Consider the following 18890-nt stretch of genomic DNA (forward strand, 5'->3'; position numbering starts at 1 on the left):
AAAAAAAAAAAAAAAAAAAAAAGAATTCAGAGATCACCTTCAAAAATGTTGAATTCTTCATCAATTTGAAGAAGCAAATTCTGTAAGGCAGACAATTCGGAGATTAGCTCGATACACAATAAGGATACCGCCACGTTACTGCACAAAATGAAGCAGCTCTCGCTAACTAAAAAGAAATCAACTAGTCAGTCACTGACTATTTCACTGAACAAATAAAAATTCAATGAAATCTAGAAGAATTTATTAAGTACAGGAGGTTTTGTTTTCCTTCGGTTAACTCTTTGGTTCAACCGAACCGAACCGAAATAACCGAGAACCAAGCAATTCACCCTCCTCTTTGATAAAAAGAAAACATTATTGGGTGTCAAAGAAGCCTTGGTTGACCGATGTTGTGATATTGTCTACTCGATTGAATGGCACATTATAATCTTCCCTTAATCAACATTATCCCAATCTTCACATATTCTGATTGTTTTGATAGTTTCACAGGTTTCAAGAGACTGGTTTTGTTAGTGTTGTCACTAAACAATGATGACAAATGTATTAGAAATACCTAAGGCCAAAATAAAACCACATACAAAAATTTTAAACATGTTCGTTGTACTGTATGTTCAAATATTTTTGTAACTGATTTTGTCAAATTTCTCATAAACGCTTAAATAGTTAAATTCCTTTTCTATTTCTTTTTAGTTAGACATATCCATTATCATCATATGCAAGTATAACATTAACTTAAGACCGAGAGACTCAACATCTCCCTTTATACACTTATCCCCCTTAAGGACAATTCCTTGATTTTGGGTCTAGTGTGTTTATTTTCCACTCTTTTATTTGATTTAAATAATGACATTTTTATTAACTCATAGAGATGATTTCATTTTTTTTGGGACCATTCATAGAGAGAGATGATATAGACCGTAACAACAGTAGACACATTGTACATTGTGTCACAGTAAAATGTTAACATAACGACAAATGGATCAATATAATATGGACCGAAATTGTTGATACGTAACAGCGATATCCAAAGAAATTTATATTCTAACTGAATATCAAACCGTTAACAACATTGAAAACAGTTATTAAAATAAAATAAAATGTGTATATATATCACTAAATGTGTATATATATCACTAAATAAAATAATGGATTTCAGGAAAAACTAATGTAAATTTAAGAAACAACATCAACACAAAAATCATATCACTAAATTTTCATTTATAATATTGATGGTATTATATATTTCTATAAGGTTTTCAAAAAAAAATTCTTTCTTTTTTTATTGAATTGTGTTTAAAATTATATTATATTCTCATATCACTTCGTCATAATAATATTTGTTTATGAGTAATATAAATCTCAATAATTGTTATGATGCCTTGTTACCTTTTACAATAATTTGTTGTACAATATCTTATACTTAAAATACATACAAATTATAAGTAGAATTGTCTGATTCATCATGATTTTTTATTTGATTTTTCTAACTAGAATTTAGACTTTTTACTATATTTTTTTTTTTATTCTCAAGTTTTTGTTTTGATGGTTGTGTTTTTTAAACTTACAATTATATATATTTATGAAGTTTTAGCTTTATTTATTATTATTTTTTTGAGATAATTTTTAGTTTTATTTTTTACTATATATTTTTAAATAATTTTATAATATATAATTCTAAATTTAAAATTTAATAACGTGTTTTGAAATAATTCAAGGGGTCTGAACGTCTCTCTCCAAAATAAAGCCGTTACGGAGTTTCCAATTAAAAACCCTAAATTGAGACTCTACTGGCTTTATAAAACCCCCAAATCACATTCCTCTGTTATGTTTTTAATTACTGAGTTTGAATGCAAAAGAACCCAGTTACTTGTTACTTTGGAGTTTGTATTTGATCTGACTGTTGTTATTCGCTATGTTGTAATGATAGACTTCTGAGAGAACCTTGGATGCACCTGACATTGTGGATGATTTCTACCTCAACTTGCTTGACTGGGGAAGTGAAAATGTCTTAGCCATAGCCTTGGACCACACTGTATACTTATGGGATGCTTCCACTGGTTCTACTTCTGAGCTTGTCACCGTTGATGAAGAGAAAGGACCTGTCACAAGTATCAACTGGGCGCCTGATGGTCGTCATGTTGCTATTGGACTCAACAACTCTGAAGTGCAGCTCTGGGATTCTGCTTCCAACCGTCAAGTAATTACTCAAATTTCTCTTCTGGTTAGATATCATAACCTGGTTGTCATGTTTTAACGACCCTGATGTGTTTATCATATTTCTGCAGCTGAGAACATTGAATGGTTGCCACCAATCAAGAGTAGGATCATTGGCATGGAATAATCACATCCTGACTACTGGAGGAATGGACGGGCAGATTGTCAACAACGATGTACGAATCAGATCACATATTGTGGAAACTTACAGAGGTCACTCTCAAGAGGTTTGTGGTCTGAAGTGGTCAGGATCTGGACAGCAACTAGCGAGTGGTGGCAACGACAATGTGGTGCACATATGGGATCGCTCTGTCGCCTCCTCAAACTCAACCACGCAATGGCTACACAGGGTTGAGGAACATACATCTGCAGTAAAAGCTCTTGCCTGGTGCCCTTTCCAAGCGAACTTGCTTGCAACTGGGGGTGGTGGAGGAGACAGGACCATCAAGTTCTGGAATACTCACACCGGAGCTTGCCTGAATTTAGTAGACACTGGTTCCCAAGTTTGTTCGTTGTTATGGAGCAAGAATGAAAGAGAGTTGCTTAGTTCACATGGGTTTACACAGAATCAGCTTACACTTTGGAAGTACCCATCCATGGTGAAAATGGCTGAGCTCACTGGGTCATACATCAAGAGTCCTATATATGGCTCAGGTAAATATAAATAAAATCTTCTTTATCTTTAGCTGCCAAGTAGCTTTGTGTTGTGAGGTCTTTGGTCCTAAAGTTGTGTTGTTTGTTGTATTTTTTTACAGAGTCCGGATCGGATGGTTGTACCTTGGCTTCAGCAGCAGGAGACGAGACTCTGAGATTTTGGAATGTTTTTGGAGTACCAGAGACCACCAAAAAAGTTGCTCCAAAAGCTGCTCCGGAGCCATTTTCTCATGTGAATCGTATTCGTTGAAATTGTGAAGACTAACAACGAGAAGGAAACCCATCGACAGTTGTGTTAATACAGAAGCCAAAAGAATCATCTTTTTTTTTTCGGATTCATTCTTCATGAACTGTATTGAGAAGAAAGGTGTAGTTGTACAATTTTATATCTGTGAATTGTTGAGTCAAACTTAATTGCTTTGCACAATGCTGAATAGAAAGATTTTATTTTACATGTGTCAGATGATACAAGAATTATTTATGTACACTTTATCTGGTTAGAAAGATTCATCAATCTCCTTTCGGAAAGTCTATAGCTTGAATTGGAGCTTCTGAGATTATTAATTATGGTTTATTTTTATCACTGCAGTGTTTTTTTGCATAGGAGTGTGATAACTCACTTAGCTGACAACTTAGATTCGATTAGTGTAGTAGTTGTTAAACAGGGGGAAAACAGAAATTGATAGGCATGGGGAATCTGACTTGGGAGAGCAGGGGATGCTCTAGAAAAGGTTCTTTGCTTGTTCCTTGATTCGTAGTGGATATCAGTAAGAGAACACGTTCTGACTCTTATCACTTCACTTAATTTCTAGGTCTTGAGTCGTTAATTGTATCTTCCTGCAAAGTCGTCAGCTGAGTCAAAAAAGTAAGTTTCATATTGCTTAATTTATAACACTCTGTTTTCTCTTTAATTGTTTAATGTGCTTGCTAGCTCACTAACTCACTTGTTGAGAATGATTTGTTGTTGCTGAAACGATATGCAGAGAAGGAGATCTTACTCTTATAGTGGCCATAGATTTGCAGCCTATGGCTCCAATTGAAGGTGTTATCCAGGTTCAAGGGGACATAACTTGCACGGCATCCTGACCAAGATGATGATGAGTCTGGAAGGGTTGAGGATGCCGTTCAAACTGCAAACAAGATGATGACTTCTTAACTCCACAGGATTACTTAACTGTTTTTCTAGTTACTTCTGTTGACCTCTAGCTTAGGTTTCTTTTGCTTTTACATTGATTCTTTTGGCTTTCGTATTTCATTAACTATGTAGTTCGAGTACTTAACTTTCATCAGTGTGTAAACAAATAAAAGACAAGTGTCATCAACTGGAGGATGAATGAAAGAATGGAAAGTCATTCACATTTCTATCATTAGCAACAGAGCTTCAGTGCATTTTTTTTGTTTTGGCTTGATCTGATCATGTTCCACAATTTCCTTACACTTTTTTTTTTGTAATTATCTTTACTGTTAAAATGAGAAATGTTATGTGATGCATGGCCAATTCTATATAAACTTGTCGGATATGCTTTTTAATCGTTTGATTAGTTACTTTTGTGATGTCTTTCACTGAGGATTCTGCTGAATCTGGTACGTGCTTGTCCTTGTTTATATCAGTTTGTTTCAAATATATTTACTTCTCATACACACATCACACATGTATATTGGAGCGAATGGTTGCAGTTATAGACTACCACATGTGTCACAGATGATATGTGTTCGTGGTGACTGGTGAGGATGATGGTGGATATAGAGATGATGAGGACTGAGAAGGAAAGAGAGAGAACCCTTTTTGAAACAGAGTCAGAGAGACGGTGGATTTTCCCGGAGGTGAGTGTTTGCATAGTGTTTATATTGGTGGTTCCGATCGATTTGCTTCATGACGAAGTTATACTCATATTTGCATAGTGTTTGCTGTTTAGTAGTTAACTGTTGCTTGATTCATATCCCAAGTGTTGGTTTATTGCATAACGCTACTCAATGCTTGTACGTTATTAATGCTGACAGAACCACGGACCGTATACATAGTTTGGAATGTGATAGATTTCTTTCTGGAGATCAACAACTTACTAGGTTCTAGCCTTTTGTATATATGACAGTTTAGTGAAGCATGGTTGTTAATATGTTAGTTTAAATGTTTGTTGGTAGCATATAGACCCTGAAAATTGGAACTATGTGGGTAATATTTACATGTAACATTGGGTTGTAGAACTGTTTTGGTTGCTGAATTATAATCATGATTGTGAACCTGGCTATTCCATAGTACTTCATTTGTGATGATAGAACCATGATAGATAATTAAAAGTTCATTTTGCAGATATCACACAGTCTAGTATTGTCGTGTCCTAATTTTCATAGAGGCTCGGAAAGTTTTAGTGCCCAATGAGTTACACAGCTAGTACTTGTATTACTTGTTCTCTTGGAAGTGTGGTAGATTTCAACACAATTTGCATTTTGATATGGACCCAATGTTAAAAGTCTTCTTGTATCAAGCTGCTGTTTGTCACAATTTAGTAAAACAATGATGTACACTATACTAAAACAAAAGATTTAGGCTTATCGTTTTGTGTTCATACATATATTGGACAGATCTTCACAGGTCCGACCATGTACAACTGAGTCGGCGTGATTACGTACAGAGGCATAGCATAACCATTAGGCAAGGCCGCCATCTTCCCTAGCTAGAGGCTAAGCCATGCATGTAGACATGTAGTGTCGTCCGTCTCATCATCCCTCCGTACTAATTAATACATCGCATCTCCATGCTTACGGAATTAATTAATCATCATATTTAAAACAATGGACCATATATATGTATCTGTTTGTCTTTTGCTTTGGATTTCTCAATATTCGAACTAATTAATATGGGCATTAATAATATTGCTGTAAAAGACAACTTATGTACTGAGAATTACTATATGTTTGAGGAATTACGGCTTATATTACAAAAAGAAAAGAAAAAGGAGTTATTATGTTTCTTAAGAAACTTGCTACTTTGACATCAAGAAACTAGCTACTTTCAACTTGACTAATCAGTAATTATGGCTTTATAAAAAATGTTACGTCAGTAGTTATTGATAACTGCCCTATGGGTTTTTGCTAATAAAGCAAAGTGTAAGACAGTTGTTTGAAAAAGAAGAGGACAACATGTGTCAAACCATTATTGGTGGAAACCACAAATGAAAAAGAGACACGTGTTTACGAGGTAGTGTTTTGTCGCGTCTTCACCTTACAACTCCGTCTTGTTCCTTCCCTCCCATAAAGATAACCCAAAACCCAAAGAGAGAGAGAGATCTATAAATGAGAAGAAACCCTAATCCCAAAGCAGCTAGCTAGAAATCTCACAAAAAAACACATCATCACTCGCCGTCCGTTGAATCATGGTCGTCCCTCTTAGTTCTCTTCCTCCATCTCGTGGTTAGTAGATCTCTCAAACCAATCTCAAATTTTCACTTACATAGTTACATTTTACCCATCAAAGTTTTGTTTTTCTGGATAAAAATCTCATTTTTTTGTTGTTGTTTATTGGTGTTGATGGGTTGTTTGGCAGAAGGGTTTTACGCAATAAACAACCAGTTTCTAGCAAATGGACCAAAAGGGTTTATGGAGTTCAAGATGCTAGAGAACGAAGACATGTACGTTCGGATTGATTTTCCCGGCGTTCCAAAAGATGGTGTTAGGGTTTTTCTTGACCAGTCCAAGAAAGCTGTTTGTATCTTCGCCGACGCACCAAAGGAACACAAATACGACTTCTCTTCCCGGAACTACGGTACCACCACCGGACTCGTCTGCAGATGCTGTGAAATTTCCGGCTTCATTTCCCTCATGTCCGACGGTGTTCTTAGGCTTCTCCTCACCAAGACCAACATCACTCCTCAACGCTCCTCCTGCATCTGTATGTTTTTACCCTTTCTCTTTCTTTATTTTAAATTACATTTATGTTGATAATAAACTCTTTTGGTTACTAACAAAAACTCTTGAATTAATTTTATGTGTTTTCTACAGCGTTTCTTGCTGGCCCAGATTTCCGAGAAGGTATTTTTAATTTTGTTCGATATGATCTGTCGTTTTCACCAAACTTTCTATTTTGATATATCGTCTCTGAGAACATTACAAAGTCTTCATTATTTTTGGTCAAAAAAAGTCTTAATTTTTCCTTCACTAACGTTTGAAAATGTTCTCTCTCTCTATCTGTGGGTCATAGATCTCCGTGGCGATGGTCCTCACAGATTCCCCCATGGCACAGATCCTCATGGTATATTCACATTTCTTACCCATACATATTTGTTGTATATATTGTAATAGTGTTTGGCTGGTCTAAAAATAAGAATATTTGTTGTTGTTTATGATATATATATGTGGAGCAGACCCGACGTTAACGGGTCGGGTATTGATGCCACACCCATGTGTGAACTACGGATCTGATATGGCTTATGAGTCCAAACAGCTTCAAAACGGTGGTCTCTTCGTGCGTGTAGACATGCCGGGCGTTCCCAAAGAGAACTTCACCGTCTCAGTCGTGAATGGGAGAGTGAGGGTGACTGGTGAAGCTCCTGCTCTTGGCCATGACTCAAGTGGACGTTTCTACTCTGGGGACGTAGCTATGCTCTCCACTCCTGTCGTCGACATTCCCATCCGTAAGATCAAGACCATTGCCAAGAACGGTGTGATCCGTTTAATCATCCCTCCGGTTTGATATTTCATCATAATGATGATGAAGCTATGTTTTCTGTTCCTTTAAATTCGTGACCTTTTGTGGACTTTCTTTAAGGATTATGGTCATTATTTTGAGTTAGCTTATGTTATCAACTTTGGATATGTTTTATTAAAAAGACAATCTTTTTTTTTTGTGTCAAATATTTGGTAAACCTTTGGGTCGTCTTCTTAAAATTGTTACCATTAAAGGTCTATTGATTTGTAAAATGATACTCCAACAATTACAAAATTGTTGTCAAATAATCAACAATAAGACAGTATACGTAACGTGTAGACAACAAATACGATGCGAAATTAAAATAATTCTTCAAGTGTGAAACCAAATAAGATTGGACGGCTGTGATTTCTGCAAGTGATAATATGTACCGTCGGATTCACTTTCAGGTTTTTAAAACATTTCGTCGAAAGGTCAAAAGGTCAAAACTAAGCATGCCACGTCAGCTAAGAAGTTTAGATATTTTCCCTTTGTTGCCTTCTTCTTCCATATAAAGTTCCAGAAACTACTACTAAACCCAAAAACCCTAAAGCACTGAAAAGCTTGACTCTTGACTCTTTGTTGAACTCTCATCATGGCCATGGCCGTTCCTCTAAGTCCTCAACCTCAATCTCCAGGTATTACGATTCTTTTCTCAAATCTCATTCCCATTTTTCACTTTTTACGTCGCCGATTCGAGCTTTCATTTCTCTGATTTGTATTTCTCTCTTTTGATGTTGATAAAAAGCAGAAGGCTTTTACGCAATCAACAACCAGTTTCTAACAGATGGGCCAAAAGGGTTCTCTGAGTTCACGATGCTGGAGAACGCAGACTTGTTCGCGAGGATGGATTTGCCTGGAGTTCCTGAAGAAGGCGTGAGTGTTTCTCTTGAGCCGTCGAAGAAAGCTGTGGTTGTTTACGCCGAAGCACCAAGGTTCACAAACACGACTCCACTGACCGTCGATACCTTACTATGACTGGACTTGTCTGCAGATGCTGTGAGATCTCAAGGGTCACCGCTCACATGTCCGATGGTGTTCTTAGATTTCTCCTCTCTAAGACTTCCATCTTTCCACAACGCTCTTCTTGCATCGGTAAAATACCCATTTCCTTTTTTTTCCTCTATGTTGATTTATTGTTGGCCGATAAGCTTCTGATAAGAAGTTGATGTTTTGATTTTGACAGCATTTCTTCGTGGCCGGGGTCTCCCACAAGGTATTTTAATTTCCATTTTTATTCAGATACTTTCTAAATCTAAAAGTCCGTCTTTTCCTACACAAACTTTTGGAAATTGGTTTACTCATGTTTATATGTTTGTTAGATCTCCGTGGCAGTGGCACTCACAGATTTCCCCATGGCCGCATTGGCACCGATCCAAATGGTATTCTCCTCTGCCACCTTATTGTTGTTATTATTATTATATTAGTACTGAGATTGGGTGTTTAAAAACAGAGTATTTGTGTTGTATCATGCATGTATGTGTGGATCAGACCCGGCGTTAACCGGTCCGGTATTGCAGCCACATCCATGGGTGACCCCAATATCGGTCATGGCTTATGAGTCGAAGCAGCTCCAAAACGGCAAACTGTACGTCCGCGTAGACATGCCGGGAGTTCCAAAAGAGAACTTCACTGTCTCTGTCACGAATGGGCGAGTGAAGGTGACTGGTGAAGCTCCTGCTGTTAGCCACGACTCAGGTGGCCGTTTCTACTCTGGTGAAGTGGCTATGCTCTCTGCTCCGGTTGACATTCCCAGCCATCGGGTCAAAACCATCGCCAAGAACGGTGTGATTCGCCTCCTCATACCTCCAGTTTGATCATTTCGTGATGGATCTTTGAGTTTGTGGATTTGTCTTTTCTAGAGTGGACCCTTTTTTCTGGGATTGTGTCGTTTGTTTTGTGGATCATTTCGTTTGATGTTTTTTCAGTACTTTGGATGATGTCTCAACAACAAAACATATTTTCAGTACTTTATGATTCCTCTCATTTGTTTATCATTTTCCAAAGGTCTTTGTTGAATTGCAAAGCATTTTTACAAAACCTTTGCTATGGGTATCAAATATAGGGGACAGAAATATAACTCTTAGAGCAGGAAACAATAATAAAGGTTCCACCATCAAACTCACTACACATCCTTTCTGCTTTTCTATCTGTAAAAACATCTCTATACACACCTATAGATAGACGACAAAAGGGGCTTTTGAGACGTGGAACCACCTTTAAAATCTTTGCATCAAGTCTTCTTTGTCATCCTTTAGATTTCCATCACCGCCTGCAGAAATTTCACAACTAATTTTAGCAATCATCTATGATACCCTTCTACTCAAAATTATCACTTTGGTGTGCCTATTCAACGTAGGAACCAACGGGATTTCAGCTACCAAAACAGTTCTTTAACTTCACTCTTAGTTCTGATATGTCATTGTAGCAGAAATATTAGTGTGCCTGAAGTGGTTATGAGCCTAAGGTTATATATGCACACACTCACCAAAAATAAGGCTATTTAAGTCTCTCTACCTCACACCCATTACTAACTCTGGTATTGGTAGTGCGAAGTAGATATTCCACTGTCGAAAAGAAGATTCTAGTTTTTACTATCAACTGGGGAGAGACCTATGAGTCTATGACATTGATACAAGAAAACTCTTAACATTGGGTCCATATCAAATGCAATTTGTGTTTAAATCTACCACACTTCCTGTACAGGCTTAGAGAACAAGCAATACAAGACTAGCTGCGTAACTCATTGGGCACTGAATCCTTCCGAGACTCTGTTTCTATTAGGAAAGGACAATAGACTTTGATGTCTGCAAAACGAACTCTTAACTATCTACCATGATTCTATCAGCACAAATGAAATTAATATGAAGTAGACAGGTTCACAATCGCCTACACAATTTCACAAACGAATTACTAGATCATTCAATTGTATACTCTTTTCTGATGACCATCAGTTTGCTTTGCTTGTTCCACTTGGAACCAATGGGATTATCAGCAACCAAAACAGTTCTCCAACCCAATGTTGAAACAAAAATAATACCCACATAGTTCCAACTTTCAGGGTCTAAATGCTACCATCAAACATTCAAACTAACAAACAACCATGCTTCACTAAACTTTCATACATACTAAAGGCTATGACCTGGTAAACCATTGTCTATTGATTCTTAGATCCCCAGTTATCTATCACACTCCAAGGATCAAGTAGCACTATGAAATAAAACAACACTGAGGATAGGAATCAAGCAACAGTAAGTACTAATATGTACAAACACTAAAAAAAAGCAGAACCACCAACGTAATCAAAAGACTCACCGCCGGGAAAAACCACCGTCTCTCTGGCTCTGTTTCATGAAAAGGGCTCTCTCTCTTTCCTTCTCAACCCTCTCCCTCTTCAACCTTTCTTCTCTCAGCTCCATCAAGCTCTTCTTCCCACCACTCATCTTCTTAGCTTCATCACCTCTATATCCACCATCATCCTCACCACGAACACTATCATCTTCATCATCATTACGTTTCTCAAGATACCAAGGACGCTTCACACCTTTACCAGCAACACCATACCCCAATCTATACTTCTCCTCATCTGGATCACCCGCCCTCGCTGCAGCATCCTTGGCAGAAGCTCTCGCCGTCGCAGCCGCTTCTTTCCTCATTTTTTTCCTTCTCTGATCTTCCTCCTCCGCAGGCTTATCGTTCTTGGGGATCTCAATCGGATCAAAGATCCTAATCCCTTCGAACAGATTAATATGACCAGTCTTAGGCTCCTCCGGTTCAACACTCTCCACAACAACAGCGGTGGATTTAACAGCAGCAGCCACCACCGCCTCGTCCTTACCCTTGTCTGCCTCCGGAGAAGCTCGTTTGAGAGGCGCTAAGCCACGGACGTTACGGAGCACCTCGAGACGAGACTCAGCATCCCGTTTTCTAGCTTCCTCGCGTTTGATCTGCTCTTCTCTAGCGGCAGCTTCTTCGTCCTTTCGGACTTTTTCTCGGTTGTCGAAGTTGTAAACGTTCCATCGCTTCTGTGGAAGAATGTTCAAACCACCGTGACCTCCCATGGCTGGGCTAAAGCTCCCAACTTTGGTGAATTTTGTGAATTTCGAAACCCTTCAACCAAATTATTATGCTTCTCAACAATTTGAACTTCCAAAACGATTGAAAAATTGAAAACTGAATTGAACGAAGAGATGGGGTTGAGAAGATCTTCAAATCGAATTGAAAAATTAGGTTTAGCAACGCCGAGAATAATTAATAAACTTGATCGGGATTGACTTTGAGGCCCATTACGTGATATTTTGACAACTATAGGCCCAATAAGTCCTCCTTTTTTTTATGTTATTGGTCTCTCTCTCATAGAACATGACCAGATTAAGCCAAAGTAAATGGCACTGAAGCTCTCTGTTTCTAATGATACAAGTATGAATGACCTTCCATTCTTTCATTCATCCTTCAATTGATGACACTTTTATTTTATTTGTTTGTTTACAAACTGATGAAAGTCAAGTACTCGAACTAACATAATTAATGAAACCAATCAGGTAACATAGTTAATGAAATATGAAAGCCAAAAGAATCAATGTAAAAGTAAAAGAAACCTAACCGGTTAGCTCAACAGAAGTATAACTAGAAAAACAATTCAGTAACCTTGTGGACTTTAGAAGTCATCATCTTGTTTGCAGTTTCAACGGCATCCTCCACCCTTCCATACTCAACATATGCACGAATCATTGCTTTATAAGTTTCATCATCTGGCAAGACTTCTTCTTTCACCATATCATCAAATAAACTCTCAGCCTCGGACAGCCTCCCATTCTGACACAACCTTGTAATAAGGTTCCTGTATACTCCCACAATCACCGAGTTGTACTTAACCTTTTCCTTGGCCTTGGTGAAGATGTCCATCGCATCGCTGAACCGTCCCAGCTCGAAACACTCGTTCACCATCATATTAAGAGCATCTGCTGCATCTTCCCAAATGTAGCACAAGTCGTAATAGTCAAGCATATACTCGAACAATGCCCAGGCCTGTGTTTTCCTGCCGTACTTGAGTTGAGCAGCAGTTTCAAATACACATTGCCCACAGTTGCATTTTCTGTCAAGCCGTTCTTGTTCAACGTCACTGAGCTCCTGTATAGATCCATAGCCTCCTCATCCTTGCCTTGCTTGAACAAATACTCTACGAATACTGATTCCAGGATGGCGATTTCATTGCGTATGGAACAAGTCTTGAAGTCGTCCCGGAGCTCATAGGCCATGTCGAGATTCCCCTGTTCCAAGTAGCCACGAATAAGATTCATGTACATCCCTGGCTTTTGGAAATTAGACAATTCAGCTCTTCCTTTCAACAAGAGATCCAGAGCTTGGTCCATCATCCCGGCATCGACCATGGCTTTGGTCAAGATGTCGTACGTGTTGTCGTCCGGAGAAGGTTTGTTGGCGAGGAGGTGGGAGTATAGTTGAAGAGCGTCATCAAGGCGGCCTTGCTCGCAGAGGGATTTGATGACGAAATTGCAGCAAGCGATGTCTGGTCTAATCTTGGTTTTGTTGAAAAAGAAATCGAACAGATCCACGACGTCGTCGGACCGCCCAGCGTTGCACATGGCTCCGATGATGGTTTTGCTGGTTAAGGTGGCTGTTTGAGGATACACCTTCTTCCTGGCAGCTAAACGGGCGTGCTTGGCTGCAACATCCAGATCCGAGATGTCGTTGATCAGGAACCTGACTCGACAAAGCAGTGATGATGGACCCCTAAAAGTGGGTCGTTGCTTCAGAGGAAGATCCCTCCCAATCGGATACGGTTTTGATGAAAACATCATCTCCTCTGGAGGATGAAGCGGCGGCTGCTTGACATCGCCGGCGAAGACATTATTAACCTTACTTTTTCCACACGCAAACATGTAAAGGAAATTCGGCGCCTCATATAAAGCTTTTTAGGCCCGTTTACGTGATATAAGGCCCAATAAATCTGCTTTATAAAGTGAATGGCAAACGTCAACGACAGTGGTAAGATGTGTTTCTTGTGCTCTTTGCTTCGTTGGAAACCTCTAAAGAAATGGCAAGACTAGAGGAGGCATTACTGATCAAAGATTTTATATGTGATGAGGTTCGCTTTGAGATAAAAATTTGAATAGATATGATTCGATGATACATTTATTACGTTCACAATGCAAACACATTACACAAATCCTTGGAACTAATTGAGAACTGAAACAGAGGCTATGAATTATACACTCCTTCTTTATGTGATCTATTGGCATATCAACGATTGCTTATGTTGTAACACCATTGTCTTGTATTATATGGTCAAGCTACAGAAACACAGAACCTTGAATAAAAGTGTGAAATGATAGAAATTAAAATAAAAACAATGAACCTTGAAACGGATCAAGGAACAAAGTATATTAAGGAATCCATTAATTAACTCCAACGATGCACAGATTTATCCAAAAAAAAAAAAAAGTCTAATAAAAAGACCCTAATTAAAATCCCCAATTTGTTTTTTAGTCTTCTTCAATTCCCAAACCAAACCAAACCAAGAAAATACAAGCCCTGATCAGCTACGGAGCTACCACAACCAATTTTACAACAAAATCCCGATCGAGAATTGGCAAACCCGATCAACTGACATCGTCCTTGTTGTTGTTGGGTTTGCGATAATTCTCCTCGATGTGCTTGGCGATGACGAGACCAGTGTTGGTGAGCTTCTTAATATTGGGAACGTTGTAATTCTGGGCAACGTATACGCCATAACCCGTTCCAATCATGAACAAGAACAAGGTCTTCCCTATGCCCATCCTCTCTCTCTCTCTCTACTCCCCGGTTCTTCTTCTTCTTCAGATTTTCAGGGTCGACGGGTTCATCGGGTGGGTTTGTTTATGCAAAAATATTCAAAATGGGCTGCTTCTTGTTTCTAATGGGCCTATACTAAAGCCTTAAAAGCGACACGCTCAATTTCCATTTGTTACCCTTCGTTCGTTTAGTCTAGGTGCCAACAGTTTTAAGGGGTAAATGTGTCATATCGTATGCAGAAACGTGATCCCGGCATATCGGTTCTATTTTATCATCTTGTAGAAGCGCGACTCTAATGTGCACAGGTCTATCTACACCGTCAGTATCTATAGACGGTTGAGATTTCTACTCCAGTAAATTGCTAATTATCTACCGTCAGATTTTCACTTAACAGATTAAGCAATACCACGTCAGCTGAGGTGTTCAGATGTTGCCATACACCATCTGTAGATAATCTCTTGCTTAATTGCTTTTTCTTTCATATTCTTTCGTTAATTTGTTGTTGTTATCTTCAACGATAGCGTTGTGAGCTCTGGGGAAAAGTGTGTGATCGCAGAAAAAAGCTTCGTTCTTTGTAATCTACAGGTTTGATCATTGGGTTTTACCCTCTATATTTGGTTTGATTGCGCATCTCGTACTTCGTTTAGATTACTTAAAGGTTGCGTTTTTAGGTTGATCAATCGATGTAGGTTCGTCTGTGTCTGTGTCAGGGTTTTGGGGAGTTTTCTATGTCTGATACAAAACGGTTCTCTGGATTTCGTGTATTTTTTTTTTGGGATTTTAGATATTAGTCTCGGAACTGTTGTGAATCGTGGCATGTGGAACATGATCGAGTGATAGATAGATGAAATCTTGTGTTTAGTACTTAAATTTGAGGTTTTGAGTTTATTTTTGGGAACCGATGATTCGATTTTAAGTGTTGAGTTTGTTTGTTGATGGTTGTCTGATGATTGGTGGAGTCACCTATTTCTTATGTATGTGTAGGCGTGGAAGGAATGGCAAAAAGCTCGTTCAAGCAAGAGCATGAGTTAGGTTTGGATCCTAATTTTTTGTTCTTGATTTGATGTTTGATACTTGAAACCTTGCTTTGATCTAATATGATCCTGTTTTTGAACCTTCAGAGAAGAGAAGGGCAGAGGCTGCTCGGATTAGAGAGAAATATCCAGATAGAATTCCGGTGAGAGCTCTATATATTGATACACTATACATATTCAAAGTTTTCTGTGATTAGCATATTGTCCCCTTTTCTTTGCTCGGACCAATCATTTGTGTTTCACTGAGTTTATGCAGTTTTAAGTTGTTGTGTTTCCCCTTTTTGTGGCTCTATCCTTTCACATTGTTTGTTTCTCTCTTGGTTTTGTAGATAGCATCTGGCTTTTTAAGTGTCCATCCGACTAACAGTTGGTTATCATGCTTGTCACATATGTTTGCCACTATATCAAACTACACCATGGAGTTGTTTAAATTGCAGTGTATGACAACATTAGGACTTTGAATTTTATAGTTCTTTTTTGGAATCTGATTTTCTGAATCTCGATTCTTATTAAGTGCTTGCTTGGTCATCCTTACGGCTTAACAAGTAGATTTGCATATTTCATGTGGCTAAGTGCTTTATGATTAATATGTGGTAAAAATGACACTTTTATTGATGATAGCCACACATTTGTATTTTGGTGGGATCCAGGTGATTGTTGAGAAGGCTGAGAAGAGTGATATACCAACCATCGACAAGAAAAAGTAAGTCTATTAATAGGGGATCTGTTTCCTTTTCATTCGGACCTGACTTGTGATTGATGACTAAGCTTCTTCTGGATTTCAAATTTGCAGATACTTAGTCCCAGCTGATCTGACAGTGGGGCAATTTGTGTATGTCATCCGCAAAAGAATCAAACTGAGTGCAGAAAAGGCTATCTTCATATTTGTGGACAATGTTCTTCCTCCAACAGGTAAACAGATAGATCTCCTGTGTTATCTAAAGAGTTCTATCCTCGATACAAGCAACACGAGCATGAATGATAAATACACGTTTTACAAAATGGCTGAATCTGATAACTTCGCAGGTGCCCTCATGTCTTCTGTGTACGAAGAGAAAAAGGATGATGATGGTTTCCTCTATGTCACTTACAGTGGAGAAAACACGTTTGGATTTGGATCTCCATAGATCTCTCTTGCCTGGATATTTCATATAAACCATCTCTATTTCACCGAATATTTCATCTTCTTATTAATTATTAAGCAAGCCACCTATGTACTTCTTCTCTAAGGACCTTTGGTTGGGCGTTGTTAATGTGTACAGTAAACATAAAATAATGTATATAATATCCTTTGCTACTATCTACTTCTCTCAATGATAACCTACTTTTTTAGGAATCCATCTATCACATCTCCTCGGCTCCTCCCTTGACTTAGTTGTGTGTTTTTTTATGTCTTCAATCTATAATCCGACATCACATGTCGTAGGCCATGGCAGTTGCAAATTGCAAGGCCTATAGGAAATGAGAGAAGGTTATATGACCCAACTAAATAGAAGTGCAAGCACAAGGAGACTGTGCCACGTGGCAGACACGGTCAGTACAGGTTGAGGGGTGTGGCCGGTGATGTTAGTAAAGGTCCCACATTGTTGTTGACGGAGAGAGACGGTCGGACCATGCTGCCTTGCTTCTTCTTCTTATTTTACACTTTTCAGTATTGATTTTGTTCGTAGTTTCTAGCTATCGACGATATGCATAATAATTATGATCCTCAAAGATTCTCTCGATCAAGGTCCCCAACCGGTCACGTGGAACATTAGAAACGCGGTAGTGCTTTTACGGATTTTAGACAATTGAAGTGAAGTTGAAGTGAAAGTTGAATGTAAAAGCTTCATAACTTAGAAGAGTGTTTTGTCCAAAAGACATCAATGTCAAATAGTGTCATGATAAGGTGGTGATCTAATACGACTTAGGAGAGTACCACGTCAAACTGTTTTGTAATAGTTCGATCAAACAGTAATGGCGCTGGTGAAAAGGGGGAAGAACCGAAGAATAAGGTGAGCAAATGTGGAAGAAAGGAAAATGAGAATGCATGAGATGATGACCCCACGAAGACTCTCAAGTAGACAAAAGGTTTGGCCGATCAAGACACCCATATACATACGATGGATATGTGTATAAATGCAGAAAATGAATGAAATATATTTGAATAATTAGAAGATAGACGATTGAAAGAAAGGAAATTAAAGAGAGAGGAACAATAGCATGTTATGATAATGAAGGACCCCCCTTCCCCCACCTGCATTCATTGTTTGTCTTACTCTCTTTACTCTCTTCTGCCTACAAATACTCCTTCCCTCTTCTCTTCTCTTACACCAATTAACACATTTCAAACTGTATTTGTCCTGCTCTAGTCTTTTCTACAAACACAATATATATACAAGTATCCGAAGAAGAAGAAGAAGACAAAGAGAAGTCATGTCTTGCTCTGTGAGGAGTGGACTCGCGATGGTGTTCTGTTTCATTCTTCTGCTTTTGTCTTCCAATGTTGGATGCGCCACTGCTCGTCGTCTAGGGTCACATAAGCATCATCACAGGGTTGCTTCTTTGGTACACAACGTCGTCAATGGTGGAGGAAGGAGGAGGGTGTTGGGTGGAGTCGAGACAGGGGATGAAGTAGTGGTCATGGACTATCCTCAGCCTCATCGTAAGCCTCCCATCCACAATGAGAAGTCTTAATTACCCGATCCAATACCCCTTTCTCTATATATCATACTTTTATATGCATGTATGCATTCACCATGTGTTGGTGGTTGTAATGACTCTTGTGCTATCTATATATATATTCACGACCAACTTCTTTTGTTCTTTATTTCTCCTCGTATACAACAAACAAGGTGCATCCTTTTATATAATCTGTTGCATNATAACACATTTTAAACTGTATTTGTCCTGCTCTAGTCTCATCTACAAACACAGCATATATAGAAATACAAGTATCCCAAGAAGAAGAAGAAGACAAAGAGAAGTCATGTCTTGCTCTGTGAGGAGTGGACTCGCGATTGTGTTCTGCTTCATTCTTCTGCTTTTGTCTTCCAATGTTGGATGCGCTACTGCTCGTCGTCTAGGGTCACATAAGCACCATCATAGGGTTGCTTCTTTGGTACACAACGTCGTCAATGGTGGAGGAAGGAGGAAGGTGTTGGGTGGAGTCGAGACAGGGGATGAAGTAGTGGTCATGGACTACCCTCAGCCTCATCGTAAGCCTCCCATCCACAATGAGAAGTCTTAATTACCCGATCTATACCCCTTTCTCTATATATCATACTTTTAAATGCATGTATGCATTCACCATGTGTTGGTGGTTGTAATGACTCTTGTGCTATCTATATATATTCACGACCAACTTCTTTTGTTCTTTATTTCTCCTCGTATACAACAAACAAGGTGCATCCTTTTACTTAAATCTGTTGCATGTGGATGTGGCACAAAAGAACTTTTCAACATTTGAGATTGTAACAGAACTGTGATACTCCTTCATTAAGCTTGAACGAACCGTACAAGAGATCTTAAAT

At 38.6% G+C, this 18890-nt stretch overlaps 6 protein-coding genes, 1 long non-coding RNA gene and 2 pseudogenes across 11 annotated transcripts in view; 6 read left to right on the forward strand and 3 right to left on the reverse strand.

Moving 5' to 3' along the window:
* The window catches only part of LOC104718711, a 2803-nt gene extending 2591 nt beyond the window's left edge, over window positions 1-212 (reverse strand). For all 4 annotated transcript variants that reach the window (XR_756430.2, XR_756429.2, XR_756432.2 and 1 more), the window contains exon 1: window positions 38-212. This is a non-coding gene — a long non-coding RNA (uncharacterized LOC104718711). The remainder of the gene's footprint in view (window positions 1-37) is intronic.
* Window positions 1848-3154, forward strand: LOC104720300 (annotated as a pseudogene).
* On the forward strand, window positions 6154-7700 carry LOC104718713 (putative 57 kDa heat shock protein). Its single transcript, XM_010436503.2, has 5 exons — window positions 6154-6279; window positions 6413-6757; window positions 6868-6897; window positions 7067-7117; window positions 7230-7700. The coding sequence occupies exons 1-5, from the start codon at window positions 6243-6245 to the stop codon at window positions 7556-7558; spliced, it is 792 nt and encodes a 263-aa protein (XP_010434805.1). The 5' UTR covers window positions 6154-6242; the 3' UTR covers window positions 7559-7700.
* Window positions 8047-9369, forward strand: LOC104720301 (annotated as a pseudogene).
* LOC104718714 (leukocyte receptor cluster member 1-like) lies at window positions 9513-11766 on the reverse strand. Of its 2 annotated transcripts, XM_010436506.2 has the most exons (2): window positions 10868-11766; window positions 9513-9824 (listed from the first exon to the last, which is right to left on the reverse strand). In XM_010436506.2, the coding sequence occupies exons 1-2, from the start codon at window positions 11611-11613 to the stop codon at window positions 9818-9820; spliced, it is 753 nt and encodes a 250-aa protein (XP_010434808.1). In that variant the 5' UTR covers window positions 11614-11766; the 3' UTR covers window positions 9513-9817. The 2 variants fall into 2 exon arrangements, with proteins under 2 accessions (XP_010434808.1, XP_019086094.1); XM_019230549.1 differs by lacking the exon at window positions 9513-9824 and having other exon boundaries at window positions 10864-11766.
* On the reverse strand, window positions 12179-13452 carry LOC104720302 (pentatricopeptide repeat-containing protein At3g60980, mitochondrial-like). Its single transcript, XM_010438227.1, has 2 exons — window positions 12600-13452; window positions 12179-12522 (listed from the first exon to the last, which is right to left on the reverse strand). Exons 1-2 carry the CDS (start codon window positions 13450-13452, stop codon window positions 12179-12181), a joined length of 1197 nt encoding a protein of 398 aa, XP_010436529.1.
* On the forward strand, window positions 14827-16678 carry LOC104718715 (autophagy-related protein 8f-like). The gene is made up of 6 exons (XM_010436507.2): window positions 14827-14929; window positions 15329-15376; window positions 15466-15521; window positions 16029-16081; window positions 16172-16290; window positions 16405-16678. The coding sequence occupies exons 2-6, from the start codon at window positions 15340-15342 to the stop codon at window positions 16503-16505; spliced, it is 366 nt and encodes a 121-aa protein (XP_010434809.1). The 5' UTR covers window positions 14827-14929; window positions 15329-15339; the 3' UTR covers window positions 16506-16678.
* On the forward strand, window positions 17549-18192 carry LOC109126965 (root meristem growth factor 6-like). The gene has a single exon (XM_019230970.1). The coding sequence runs from the start codon at window positions 17794-17796 to the stop codon at window positions 18052-18054; it is 261 nt and encodes an 86-aa protein (XP_019086515.1). The 5' UTR covers window positions 17549-17793; the 3' UTR covers window positions 18055-18192.
* On the forward strand, window positions 18248-18737 carry LOC109126763 (root meristem growth factor 6-like). The gene has a single exon (XM_019230472.1). The coding sequence runs from the start codon at window positions 18347-18349 to the stop codon at window positions 18605-18607; it is 261 nt and encodes an 86-aa protein (XP_019086017.1). The 5' UTR covers window positions 18248-18346; the 3' UTR covers window positions 18608-18737.

This window comes from Camelina sativa, chromosome 10 (assembly GCF_000633955.1).
Source record: "Camelina sativa cultivar DH55 chromosome 10, Cs, whole genome shotgun sequence".
Taxonomy (NCBI): Eukaryota; Viridiplantae; Streptophyta; class Magnoliopsida; order Brassicales; family Brassicaceae; genus Camelina; species Camelina sativa.